Source organism: Adiantum capillus-veneris, chromosome 18 (assembly GCF_014529385.1).
Source record: "Adiantum capillus-veneris isolate H3 chromosome 18, ASM1452938v2, whole genome shotgun sequence".
Classification (NCBI taxonomy): Eukaryota; Viridiplantae; Streptophyta; class Polypodiopsida; order Polypodiales; family Pteridaceae; genus Adiantum; species Adiantum capillus-veneris.
The window spans coordinates 101638674-101653777 of NC_140948.1; the positions used below are offsets into that span (position 1 = coordinate 101638674).

At 38.1% G+C, this 15104-nt stretch overlaps 1 protein-coding gene across 7 annotated transcripts in view; it reads right to left on the reverse strand.

Moving 5' to 3' along the window:
* The window catches only part of LOC147436102 (uncharacterized), a 101800-nt gene extending 87300 nt beyond the window's left edge, over window positions 1-14500 (reverse strand). For 5 of the 7 annotated variants that reach the window (XR_015185157.1, XR_015185156.1, XM_086489005.1 and 2 more), the window contains exon 1: window positions 12885-14500. Coding sequence is in view for 5 of the 7 variants with exons in the window: in XM_086489005.1 (XP_086345131.1) it covers window positions 12901-14178 (1278 nt within the window). In the remaining 2 variants the exon portion in view is untranslated. The remainder of the gene's footprint in view (window positions 1-12884) is intronic. The other 2 variants (XM_086489000.1, XM_086489001.1) reach the window with 2 other exon arrangements.
* Window positions 14501-15104: the final 604 nt, after the last annotated feature.

A 15104-nucleotide genomic window follows, 5' to 3' on the forward strand; every position in this document is an offset into this window, starting at 1 on the left:
CCTCTGTGATGAACCCTGCTTTGACAAGATTGTCAATCTCCTCCTTAACCTTCTTAGCATAGTTAGGGTTCATTCTGTACCTTTGTGACCTGACTGGTCTACCATCTGACTTCAGTGGAATGGGACGTTGGAACATTTTTGGGGATCTTCGTCTTTCAGTTTAGTATGTTCCCATGCAAATACATCCTAGTATTTTTGGAACATTACATTTGTCTTTTCTTTGATCTCTGACTTTAGGTGCTTCTTGATCTTAATCATTCAAGGATTGTCTTCAGAGTCGACATTCCACTCCTCAACCTCTTAATCATATGGGAGTAACCAATTTGGGTCTCCTTCTTTTCGTTTTGCCATTGACTCTGCTTCCTTCTCCGTTCAAATGCGAGCATTATAATCATTAAAATGATTTCTTATTTACCAAAGATCATTCTAAATTTTTGGTGCGAGTGCTACTGGATCTTCTTCACCAACGTTGTCTAAAATGGTCTCGCTTTCTGGTTGAAATCAAACTTATCTGATGCCGATCATTCTGGTAGATGTCCATCTAGTTGAACTTGTACCCTTATTTGCATATTCTCAATGAGTCTAGCAGCTTGGACTACTTTGTGTTCATCAATCCTTACTCAAAATAGGGCTATTTTAATCTCAATTATCCCTAGCTTCCAGCTCAGATGCTCACTAAGGATTTTTACTCCAGCTCTCCCATTCATGATTACTCTAGACAATGGTTTCAATTGCTTCCTAAGTTTGTAGTCTATCTGAATCATGGGAACCTTTGTCATCCCAAATGGCTGGTAAGTCCAATGTTCTCACTTCAGCTTCAACTTTTCTCTTCTGTTTGATAAATTTTGCAGCTGCTAGTAATGTTCACTATCATCTAACTCAAGTGTCAACTTTTGTATTCTTTTGCAGACTTTGATATAAATACTATCTTGATTATTACTAGATTTGTTGTCTGAACTTGAAAATGTCAGAATTGATTGCAGCCTTTGAAAGGACAAAAATCTAGGCCTTGAATAACCTAACCTGCAATCCAATGTGATTTGTGTTCCAATTTGCAAGTTCCATGCGTGAAACTGCCCTAATGGCTTGATTTTACTAAAAATACATTTAAAACTGCACTTTTATATGCTCGATCCCATTTTGATACGGTTTTGATCGTTCGCTCAAACTGCTCAATTTTTTGCTAACTATTGTGATTGGTCTGTGTTTATCACTTCAATCTGAGCTAAGTAAGTCAACAAATGATATTTCCAAATTCTATCCTTGCAAAGAGCTAAAGAACTAATCTACAACCTAAAAATTGAGTTATCATGTATTAATTTTGATCCGATGGAACCCAAACTTGATTAGTGACCTTGTATTATGTTTTCCTAACACTGTATAAGCTCAAAAGTCCAAAATCTTGTCTCTTGGGCTCAAAAATAAATAATATGATTATTTACTTTTTCTTGGTTTTCTCACTTTTGAGATTTTTTTTGCCATATAGGCACCTTATTGTAGTCTCTGGACAAGTTTCACTGAGTTTAAACAAGATTTGTCCAAGTTATCAACTGTTTAGTGCTCGTAGACTCAATTTTTGATATTTGGCTTAAGTCTCACTTTTGTGATCCAATATCACCAAACTTGATATGAGTAGTCTACTTGATGTGCTTAACCTTGTGGTACACTCAGTTACGCAAAAATTCTCAAATCTGGGGTAAATATAAATAATGCGATTATTTACTTTTCTCAGTTTTTCTCACTTTTTAGAATTGTTTTGCCACGTAGACACCTTGTTGAAGTCTTTGGACAAGTTTCACTGAGTTTGAACAAGATTTGTCCAAGTTATCAATTGTTTAGTGTCCACAAACTCAGTTTCGAGAATCTGTCTTAAGTCTCACTTTTGTGATCCAAATTTCACCAAACTTGATATGAGTACTCTACTTGATGTGCTTAACCTTGTGGTATGCTTGGTTGGCCAGAAATGTTAGAAAATTGGACAAAAGTAAAGAATCACGGCTATTTACTTCTACCAAATTTTAGCATATTTTTGATCATCTGAGCATACACACATGTTAAACGCTTTAAACTAAGCCTCTTAGTCAAGTTTCACCAAATTTGAACAAGATTTATCAAGTCAAACTCAATTTCTCGACAATCAATACAGATTTCAGTTTTGATCAATTTTTTGGTTTGTTTTGTGATCCAAACTCTATGAGCCTTCACAAAAGATGTTTGTAATCATGCATAGATCGAGTCTTTGACATCAATCCTAATCCATTTTGAGCTAAAAGTAAATAATTACGATTATTTACTTTTGACCTAAAATGAGCACTTTTTTCAATACTCAATCTTTTTGTGACATGTTTTAAGCCTCTGAGTCAAGTTTCATAGAATTTGAAGAAGATTCATAAAGTCAAACTCAATTTCTCGACAATCAGTATAGATTTCAATTTTTATCAAGTTTTTGGTCTGTTTTGTGATTCAAACTCTATGAGCCTTCACAAAAGATGTTTGTAATCATGCATAGAGTCTTTTGTATCAACCTTGATCCATTTTGAGCTAAAAGTAAATAATCACAATTATTTACTTTTGACCTAAAATGAACACTTTTTGCATTTTTTTCAATACTCAGTCTTTTTGTGACATGTTTTAAGCCTCTGAGTCAAAAAGTCAAAATTTAATTTGGCCTGAATTCTCAAGAAAATGTAAATAATCTGAGTTTTTGCAAACTCTTGAAAATTTACCTCAAATGCATCCTTATGCTTACCCACTGGTCCATACAACTTTTATGAGCATAATCTCCAGCCGATTTCAGTGGTTGATAGTCTTTTGATCTTGTTTCAAGCCGTAGACCTGAAATTTTGCATTTTCACATAAACAACTCACAGATGATTCTTTTGGAGTGAGCAATGATTTGAGACTCCACCTCGGATTCTTCTTACCCTACTTCTAGGTTCTGTTGTAATTGGGTTGTGAAAGGTGTCCACAAACACTTATTTTCTTGTTTTTTATGGTTTCTTGAGCATTGATCTTAAGACTTGTCTTGTCCATCAATCATTCTCAAAATCCCAACCTAATCCTACAATCCTACAAGGTACTTAGCAAGTACAATCTACTTCCAAGCTACCTCTACATAGCAAAAGACGACACTCTTAAGCTATGCAGTTTTAAAAATAAAGTTTAACTCTAGGTGATCCTAGAGTAAGTTAAAGGACAACTACACTAGATGCTCTTGTTTTTCCTAGTTTAGGTCCAATCGTCCTCAGTAACGGTGCCAAATGTGGATGAGTTTCCTAATGTTGCTCTTATCTTATTGCACACATAGCGAGAACCATGAACATAATTGTCAATCCATGGAATGAAGCTGACTCGACTAGTGCATGGAGGCTATAAGAGGGTGTCAATCTCTTGGAAAACAACAAAAAACTTACATCTAACACAAGCTACACTCAAATGACCTAATCAAAAGCTACTCACTAATTGGCAAACAAACCATGATCGTTACAACATCAAACGACATTCGAGTACTATGAAACTCTAGGACAAGTATATAAGACCTAAGTGGCACATGCTTATGGTCTCAAATCTCACTTTCGATGAAGTGCAAAAAATGCGATTATAACAGTAGTGATATTTTGACCTAATTGTTTCTGACCCTGAATGCATCTAGCAATGATGCCCCAATACCCCGTCTATACTTATTTTATGATTTCCTAGCTTAAATTCCTACTTGTGATGAAATTAGGCCCCGGGTTGGCGACGCCAAAAGCTAGATTTCCCATGATATGTTTATGTCAATGCGTAGAGCTCTTACCTGTGGTTGCAACGCAACAGACGACACTGCAATGTGACAAAAGACATGGGAGATGGAAGCATGAGAAAGAGATTTAAGTGGGCGTTGTTAGCTCACACTGTGTATTTCTTATCCAAAACTTAATAAAATCTTTACAAAGTTGGCTTTTATACCTTAGCCAAGGTTTAAAATGTGTAATGTCCCAGTATCCAAGACCTTTGAGGCTCCACAACTTATTTTATCTACAACCTAGGTACACTAGCTAACCTATTCTTTACATCTTGGAAGTCTTATTGAACTCGTAACATGTTACAATTATCACAATGGCTAGATAAATCAAAAAATTATAATACATGGTCATTTTGGAAAAATGTGAAAAGTGTGTAACTCCAATCTTCACTACTTCTTCATATTCATCTACGATGTGCATTCATAAGGCTTCAATCTTTAGCAGCTCCTGTTAACTGACGTCGGGTCAGTTAACAAAATCCCTTGATTTATCAGTTGTGCCTACTCTTAGGGCCACATTCGTCTCATTTCTAGGTTTCTGGTTTGTTTTATAGCGTCGCTCTGACTCTTTTGGAATTGGGCTAATGCGGTTAGGATCCTCCCTAAATCTGGTAGCTGGCCTTCAACCTCTCTTGGGCGGATGTCTGATCTATATTTGCTCTAAAGGAGATAGTTAACCTATCTAGAGCAGCTTTAGCTCAAGCCATCGTGGGTTCCAAAATGGAATGAGATAAATGTATTCAGATATCTATTCCAATTTGGTAGTTAGAGCTAGTTCAATTCACACTCAGACTTTAGATCAGACTTTAGTGCACTCGAAGACAAGATTGGAGCTGAAATGACAAGATATTGTAAACGATGACTGGAATTGGAATTGTATTATTGAAATGATACAAGAGTACAACTAGAATGAAAATTGAATAAGTTGTCAGCTTAATAAGAATACAGAGTACATCAACCAATGGCTCAAGATACAAGTATTGGGCTTTGGATTACAACTCAGGGTAAACAAGAAGAAAGAGTCAGAGAGCCAAAATGAAGTAGTGGGTCTTGTTTATAGCCTATGAATGGTGTCTACTTACTCTGTATTGTCAATTACCCTCGTAAAGTCTGTCTCTAGATTACTGCTTCTAGAAGCCTCTAGTATAGTCACCCACCATCCACCTGCTAAGGGTTGTTCCCACTTTCTACATCATCCCTATAAATGTAGGAAAAACCCATGAGGCTAAGGGGGTGGTTTGGACTCATGTTATACTCATTTGGATGCTAGGACACCTCACATGCATCACATGGAAGTCACATGATGAGCTAACACATAAGCTAGCGACTAAACTAGCGAGCATACACACCATATGTTAGTGCACTATTGAATATCTTACTTTAGGTGATACTAGTATGAAATTAGGTTCCTTGTTTCATGTGTTATACAATATTGATTCTTATGAAAAGTGTGTGGAAATTTTTTTGAATGCAGTTACAAATTCTAAATTCGTTTCAAATGCTAACCTATGATATACAAGCTTTAGATATTTTCAACTTTATGCGTTTGCAAAAATACGATAAGGTTGCCTCATTGTCCCCTTTAGAGGCACCATCTAAGCATATTCATGAAGGCTATAATTTTGAAAAAAAATGAAAGACTCTAAGTTTTAAAAAGATGCTTTAATGTGGGCTACTTGAAAGTTGCAGCTTATTCAAAGTGATGTTTGTAGCCCAATTGATGCACACTAAACAATTCATACTTTGTGACTTTCATTGATTATTACTCTTATCATACATGTACATATCCTCTTAAGGCTAGGTCTAAAGTATTTATGTGCTTCAAACAATTTTTTATGTTGATTGAAAATATATTAGGTCGTACTGTGGGTACCCTTCATCCAAATCAAGGAGGAAAGTATACGTCAAAATAATTTGATGCATTTCTACTGGTTGTGAGATAAAACACTGTGTACAATGACTTATACACCTCAATAAAACTATGTTGCTGAACTAAAAAATAGTTCACTTATGGAAATGGCATGATGTATGTTTGAAAACCAAGCTTTGGCACATGCTTTTTGACTAGACGTTGTCATGTATGTTGCATACATATCCAACACGTGTCTCACCAAATCTTTGTACTCTATGATTCCATACAAGACATGTCATGATAAGAAACCACCTATTGGTCACGTGTGTGTTTCTGGTTACTTGGATTATGCTCTTGTCCTACACAAACAATGTAGGAAATTGGAAGTTAAGGCTATCAAATGCATACATTGTTGAAGCAAGGTTTACAAGTTATATCATCCATAGTTGAAATGTATCTTGAATTTTGAGATATTGTTTTAGTGGAAGATGTAGTTGAACCCTTGTTATCATGTATCAAAGAGACAGGCGTGAGATCACATGACATTTTTTTAATGCATATTAAATGATGCACTTGACGAGGACAAGAATGAAAATGAGGAAACAATAATGTCATGTACATATTGTATGTGATAATAGATTTGATGCACCTTTATCTAGTCCTACTTGTTCAGATTCTTATCATGCATTAGATTGTTATGCTTTGGATATGTCAAGTATGTGTGACGAGGATGAACCTCTTACACTTGATGAAGGGCAAATTTCAAAAAATGGATGGCTACTATGCCCTTGTGAAGAAAAATTTGTAACTTTCCTCCTAGCAAGAAGGCCATTGGTAAAAAGTGGGGTTGTAAGTTGAAACTAATATAGATGTAGAATTGTTAAGTACAAGGTAAGTTTTGTTGCAAAAGATTATGCTCAGCAAAAGGGTGTAGATTATGAAGAAAATTTACACCCACTTGTTGTATGACTACTGTTTGTTTCATTTTTGCATTGGAAGCTTACTTTATATGGATGTACATTCACCTAGCATTAAAACCGCTTTCTTCAATGGTAACCTATATGAGGAAGTGTATGTAATGTAGCCTCATGGTTTTGTCATAAAAACACATGAAAGAAAGAGTGTAGATATAGTAGAGCATTGCATGGTTTAAATCAGTCTTCTCGTGTTTGGTATGAGCAAATGGATAATCATTTGACTACATGTGGCTTTCAAAATAGTCCAACTCAGAGAAGTTTGCATGTAAAATGTGTAAATGATGTATATCTTATCGTTGTTGTGTATGTGGATTATTGATTACTGGTCCAAATATGATACATATTGTTGAATTTAAGGTTAGATTGAATGCCACATTTGAGACATCAGATTTGGGGCTTTTGCATCATTATTTGGGCATTCAATTTAATTAGTGTGATGAGGATACTTCATTATGTGAGGCAAACAATGTGCAAAATTTAGTAAGCAGATTTACACTTGATAATTCCAAGACAATTTCCACTCCTATGCAGTCAGGTTTCAAGTCAAGTCTACATGATGCTAGAGATCCTGGAAAGGTTACCCTCCCACTAGACAATTGTTGGTTGCCTCATTTATGTATGCATTAGAAGGAAATTCAGTGTTCACTCTTGAAAGTGATTAGATTTATGCATAGCTTAGGGTCTAAGCATTGGCAGGTAATTAAGAGGATATTTGTCTACTTCAGTGGCACTCTACGTCTTGGGTTGTTTTATCCCAGGAGATCATTTCCACCATATTTACATTCTTTTTCTCACATAGATTGGGCATGTTGCTATGACAAACAAGTGTCCATGAGTTTTTCTTGTTTCATGCTTTGTAGCTCATGCACATATCTTTTTTGAGCAAGAAGAAACGAGCAAGAAACAATCCACTATGACCACCTCTAGTTGAGAAGCTATGTATAGGATAACTTCCACAACTATGATTGAGAGAGTGTGGTTTACATGCCTTATGAGAGTTGTAGAAGAGACCAACACTCTCATCTATACTGATAGTGAGGGTGCATTGGCAGTTATGAGGAGACACATCTTTCATGCTTGCACAATGCACATTGAGGTGCATGCCAGGGAGAGTGTTTCAGCTAGAGAGATCATCTTGGCTTATGTGCCAACACAAGAAAATCTTGTAGATCTTTTCACAAAATCATTGTCTCATGATAAATTCAAAGATTTGGGTTTGCTTCCCTTTGTGAACTGATCATGTCCATAAGACAGGGAAATTCCCTATACTCTATGTGCCAACTCTTGTTAACCAATTCACTCCTAGGGTTATTCGTTGCCATGTATATGGTAGTGATATGTATGAACACACTTAGCACCTCCGAGGCAACTTTTTCTTTGAATAGGAGGCTTTTGTCCCACATGATTTGTATTTACACTCATCACTCCAGAGATATCTCATTTTGTATTTGCACACTTAGTAATACACTCTTTGTTGTCTGCCTCGATCTTATTGTCCTTTGTGTGTATTTCTACAACCCTAACTCCAACAATTTTCTTCTTTGAGAACATCAATATTGATGTATGTGAGTTGCAGGGTAATGATGCTCATTAGTTTATTGATGAGAATAAATACATCTTCCCATTGATCAAGCATGAATAAATTTTACAAATTTTTCTTGAAGTTTATTCTACTTTTCATGGTCTTTGCAACAAAATTCTTGTTTATCATGTTCTATGCTTGAATTGTATTGGTGCAAGTGTCAATGAAATGAAAAATATTACCATACAATGTAGGGATAAATACTCCATGGATTGAGCTTTTGCACTTAGTGCTCTAGTTTGAATGCCCTCACTAGTAGATGACTCATTGATTGATGGCCTATGCATGACAACAAATCACATTGCTTTTTCATAAGGTGCCGTCACAACTTGCTTTGCCATGTGTGTAACCCCTTGCCATTAAACTTATCAACATTCCTTTCACCCATTATGCAATTAGAGGGGTCTTAACACTTGGATCAGGTGTTCCAAGGACAACTTCTACGTATTTGCAATATCATAAGCATTGTGTCATCTATAAAACTAAACATGAATGCATACATTGCAAAAATGTTGTGCTTGGTTGTGTAAACTTTGTGTTAATAGCAACCTAATAGGTGGAGAAAGAGTGAGGAAATATTCCCTTTGAAGTAAAAACTTTGGCCTAAATGTATTCCTTTTTGGGTCCTTCTGAAGAGCTTTGATTGGTCATCAACTTTGATTGCCTTGGGGGAATGTTTACTGCCCATGGAAGGCTCCCCTTTGGAGGAGGGAGGCCCGTGAGACTAAGGCTCATGGGAACCTCAAGAGCTCTAGCTGGTAGATCTCTCTTTACAAAGATGGCACACAAGATTTAGTGGGATACTCTAAGGGGTATTGGCCCTTTGGGAGAAAAAGAATCACTTGCAGGAAGACACCCTAATAGACTCACTGCCCCTCACTAACTCAGTGTCCTATGGACTTGATTGCATATCATTTGGCATCCTAACACCTTGCATAAAATAGGGTGTCAGATTTGAACCCAAGCCATTTAATACAATGTTCTATTTTGGGTGTAGTGGTCAAAGAGCCTACATGACTTGATTGTGTGGGGTATCCAAAGAGTAAAACTTCTAGGATCGGATATGTGGTGTGTTGTCACACAATATAACCTATATTAAGAAAGATATTTAATTAGAAATCTTATAATTTGAGCTAATGGTTCCCAAAAGATGAGATTCGGGGCTCTATTGTAAGCTTTGAAGTGAGCTAAGCAATGTACGATGAAAATAATGTCAAGGAAAGTAATTAAGATGCAAGATTAAGGGAAAATGGTGGTAAGTATGCTTAAAGAGAGACTCTAACCTTCCAATTATGTACTCAACAATAAATCACCCATTTGGTCATTCCAAAATGAGGTATTTGGAGCTAATTAATGAATCAATCAATAGGATTATTAGCAAACACAAACATGAAAAGCTCCTACTGGATTGTGTGCCTAGGTTTCTTTTTAATTAACTATTAACCAACAATGGAGGGTAGTGGCTCACTTGGGTCTTCCAAGAGCATGACCAAACATGGTTAATCAAGTGCTTGGTTATATATTAGTTATAATTTCAAGTATTTATATTGCTAGAAGTATAAGAAGTTAACTACTTTTCATGGCTCTAAATCAACGTTAAGGAAATAGCTAGAACCTAACTAGATTATTGACACTAAAATCACACTAAAATTGTGTACATGATGCTTCATTTAAGTAGAAGTAGCTATTGTAGTACAATGTAGTAGAACTAATGAATGTGGCCCTGGGATGCACCAAGAGGTACCCCAAATCATCCCTATATATGTGAGAATGATCCATTAGGCTATGAAGGTGGTTTGGACTCATTGACAATTCATTTGGATACTACTACATCTCATACGCATCACATGGAAGTCACATTGCAAGGTACCTCATAGGCTAGTGACTAGACTTTGGAAGGTACACACCATTTGTTGGTGCACATGCCAAAGGGCCATATAGAAAATTGTTTAAACTCCCTCGTGCCTCTAAAAATCCGTGCATATTTCATTTGGATGTTTGTGGATGTTGGCTTCACATTCTAGTGCATGACAAGAACCATATTTCATGGCCTCATTTGTCAAGGGGTGCTACTCCTTGTCTAGCTTGATGCCATTGTAGTACACACACCTACATGGGAGCATCACTAAAAAATCCTTCATGATGTTCCATATCCAAAGGGTTAAATTACACCTCCAACTTATATAATGCAAAGGAGGAACCTCAAAACTCAAACTTGTTGTATATATAGCTTTTGTCAATGTGATCAAGATAGACTCAAGTAATATCACTTCTGTAAAAATTATTTTACTCCATCTTGTTTAGGGACATGTATGACCTTTCCACATCTAATGTTTTGGTGAGGTTTCTTGCACACATGACCCCCATTACTTACCCTCTTAGACAACCTCTTGACAAAGGAACCAAATAGGTGTGTTGTTATGAAAGTATGAATGGAATAGTTTTTATAAATATAATTCTAATTCAAATTCATACTTCATTAGTAGACGTAATATTTAATGTGCAGTTGATGTATTGGTAAATGAGAGTAGACACTGACTACAAGGACTCATTCACTTTGAACAACCTCAACTTCATAGAGAATAAAGAGCAACATATACTTAGCTATTGGTTATCTCTTAGTTTATATGTTGCCTCTCTTGAAACAGATAGACTCTATTTTGAATAATGTAGTTATCTTTTCACACTTGAAGTCAAATGTAGAGGCATGGATTATACCCCTACAGTCTCTTTGATGGAAGGTGTTGTACTCCAAAGATTACTTCATGACTATGGTGGCTCATACTGTGCATAGCTCCTTGCATGCTAATTCTCCTTAGGGTAGGACCATTTTCTAGACATTACTTCCCCCTAAAAGAAGATTTTCCTTCCTTTATAAAAGATTTTGATTTACTGATAGTAATGCTTTTCGGTTGCAGGCATCATGTCATACAATCAAGCCGCCAAGCTTCATGCAGTGAAGGATCTTAGATTCAACATACATAATAGTCTTGCATGTAGATGATTCCAAATGGGACATATCTCACTATTTCTTTGAAACAACCAAACATGTTGGTAGCTTAAAACATTGATGGACTCAAGCATGTGTAGTCCAATAGAGTAATAGACTCTATTAGTCAAGTATGTATACTTAATATTCCACTCGCTTCAATGCAAGTAATAGTGGTGGATCCCAACATTCCTTCCAATATGCTACTCCTTTAAACATAGTAAATTCCATAGGGTCATAAAATGAGAACTAATCAGTCATAATCAACTTAATCCAATTCATTAGGATTAAACAAGTAAGTGTGTAAACTTTAAAGTGATACTATTGTCACTATCAGCAGTCAATGATACTATTGTCACTATCAGCAGTTAGTAAATATCACAGTGAGTGTTTCTCTCCATCAACAAGGATCGAATATTGACTAAGGATTTATTACCTTACTAAATTTCTCATCCTTTGAACAAGTACCTTGCTTGTTGGTCTCTACTATCTTAGCAAACATAAAATTCTCTCAAATAAAATTACCAAGAGGCTTTGGAGCATTTGACACAAAAAAAATTGGTTCCATGTGTCTAGTCCTAGATAACTCAAACTCACCACATGTACAATATGTCCCTATAGTAATCAACATACTTGGATAAATTTAGTTCCTCACTCCCAAAGTGTGAAACTGTGTGAAAAAAATTGAAAACACAAGCTCTGTATTGAGAAGGATCCTTTGATCCACCTGACTCTGTATTCCTCTCATCATGCTCACTCAGGCCTTACAAAGATGCTCCCCACAACTTTGGATACAAAAATTTGCTTCACACAACTAGCCAAGAGTGATTATAGTATATTGCCGGCTTGCACAAGATGGTAACATTATTCCCTATATAGTGAACGAGTCGCTACCCTTTTGGCTAGTTCATTGTTTCATCTAGCTACCTAGGTATTGCAAAAGTACTACTTCCAAGTATTGCTTATGATCAGTACGTGCTAGCATGATACCCATCTTTGGTTATGATAGCTTATTACTTCTTTCATCTAATCCAAATCTAGTGAGAGTATCGCCAAACTTGGGTTAGTATACTGCTTCTTTCACCTATTTCCAAAGTATTGACAAGCCTTGCCTAATAATTTCTTACCTGTTACTGTAGAAACAAAAGAGTTCGTTTCATATGTAAAGAAAATCTTGAAGTGGGCTAGTTTTCTTCCACTCAAACCATGGCTTACGAGTTTTATTGAATGCAAATGTAGAGAAAGTTTCTAAACTTGATGACAAGCCTATAAGTCCTTCCCTTAAGTCCTCTTGGGAGAGAAAAAATTGAAGCCAAGATGGGTTTAATGCCAAATTGAAGCCGAGATGGGTCATGTGGGCCCACATGACCCATCAATTTTTCCTAATCAATGCCAATAACTAGTATATGCCCACAGATCGTTTTTTTGTAATTGGGTTCATGACCTGTATCTACCCAATTACAAAAAAACGAGGGAAGCCTATAAATTAAGGAATGAGCTTCTGTTTTATCTCCGTGTAAGTGTAATTAAGACCGCAAGCCAAGTCTTAGAGACGTTGATTTCAAGACAAAGTACATAATAATTGTACGTAGTGATACTATTCAGATCTGCACTCAGTAACCGAAGAAATGCATATAGATTCAATCTCATAAGAACCTACCTCTAATTATAGTTAGGTCATTATAGATGAGACAGCTTACCCGTGTGGAGAAGAAGTCAGTGACTGCCGGTAGCTGGTGAGGGGTTTTGACCCAAGCGAAGCTCCAAATCCAACCTTCCGGAGCTGTATGATTGTCCTGGCTGCGCCCTAATTAGCGTATTGGCAGACGCCGCAATATTGTTTTGCAGAGAATTGAGATTCGCAGACATTGATGGCAGCGCACTAGAGACAGCACTCAAAGATGATGACTGCCAGCGCTCGCCTTCAGTTAACCACGGCTCACTGCCTTGGCAGGGTATCAACACTGCAGCTAATTGTGCCACGGAGGACGCCCCGGAGGAATTAGCCGTGGTTGTCCCGGATATTTGGGTCAAGTTGTCGGAACTAACTGACAAGTAGTTTGGAGACTTCATGATCAGTGCCTCACCACTTGCAGGTGTGGTAGTCCGCCATTCCAGATCTGAAATGGGAGCAGTCTCTGGATAAGCTGGTTCAAAGGAACCAGCTGGACCATGAGCTCCAGCTGCTGCTAGCTGACACAAGATTTTGGGACGCTGGAAACATGATTGGGAAGTACAATAAGCTGGATGACAGAGGCGCGACTGCAGGTCTTCACAGAAACTATGGGAGCCTCGTGCAGGTGGCGCCAAATTCCTCGGTGTGTTCATCAGCTGCATGTGATCAGGGGATGTGCGTGTCATAATAATAGGGTACTCTGCAAAGTTGTCTGCGAATGGAGAAGTGAGCTGAGATTGTGGTGCACATGCAAAGACTGCGGTCTGATAATTATGATGATCAAAAGTCGGGGACGGCTGCAAATTTTCCAAAGACGTGCGAAGGCGAGCGCGATCCCGACGATGAATGTTCATATGGCCGCCCAGGGCTTGCGCCGAGCTGAACTCCCGCCCACAGAAGTTACATCCGTAGGAGCGAGTACACGGCCATGCGCCTCCCACTATCTCATCACTTGGGCTGACACCACCAGCAGCAGACGCTTGTGCTGGCCGTACCTGACTGCCGGCGCTGGTAGTCATCTTGGCCGGCTGTGACGTCGCACCTGGCGCTGGCGGGCTCGAAGAAGATAATACGTCAACTCTGCTGCTACGCTGCATATAAGGCGCCGGTTTAGCAGCAGAAAGAGGGTTATTGAAGCCAAGCCCGCTTGGATCTGCACCGTCGCCACCCGGTTTTCTATCAGAGTAACCGTGCGGTAACGCCACCGCGTGGCTGTGCCTATCTGGCGCAGCACCATCATTCTCCTCAATCAAACCAAGAGGAGGAAGAGGAAGAGGAAGAGGAAAATGAAGATCGGAGCAACTGCGACCTCTCTTCATATGTGCCGTTATAATAAGCTGGGTTTTTGCTGATCACAACTCATGGAATTACATGTAATATAATTGTTGCAGCAGTGCAGCAGTCGATGACCGATGGATGACGCCGGGCCATGTGGTTGATTAGTAGTTGGACACTCTCTCAAGATCACTGATGTCTTGCAACTCTCCTTTCCAAAGGCAATGAAACTCAGTAGAAACTCCATCCTATCGCGGAAACCTCAACATCACCACACGTGGACAGCTGACTCCGCAAGAAAGCTGACTCCAAAGTTCAAACTTCAACCTCTAGAGTCCAAACTAGGAGTTCATTTGAAAGGACTCAGGAGTCATTACACACACACGTGTACCTGCGTGCATAGATTCCGCCACCACGTCGAGAGAGAGAGAGAGAGGAGAGAGAGAGACGGTAGACCATTCTCTCTCTTTCTATGTTTGTAATGCATTGATTTTTGGTCTCACGGGAGTACTTATTCTAGGTACTCAACTAGTGCTTTGATCATAAACAACATGTGCCACCTAAATGAAGCACTTGTCATCGATGTGGAGCTGCACAGTTTTGAAAGCCTAAAGTCTTACTATGAATAGTCAATTATTGGAGTAGGGACCGAGGAAAGAGTCTTCAAATGACCAATTCTCTTGATCAACCACCATAATCAATCCTCATAAAGAATTGGAGGTGCTCCTTGTGTTTTGGGGGGGGGGGGGGGGGGGGGGGGGTTGTTTGATTAGTAGAGTTGTGCAAGGAAGTGTGAGGTGGTTAATTGTGAGTGGGGTAGTCCACCATGGAAAAAGGGAGAAATTTTATTCACTTTCCATGACAATTATGATGAGGACATTGAGCAGTATATTGGAAATGGTGTGAGCTTGTACTATAATTCAAAGAGTGGTCACAATTCGTATATGTTTGAAAAACCATGCAGGCTAAA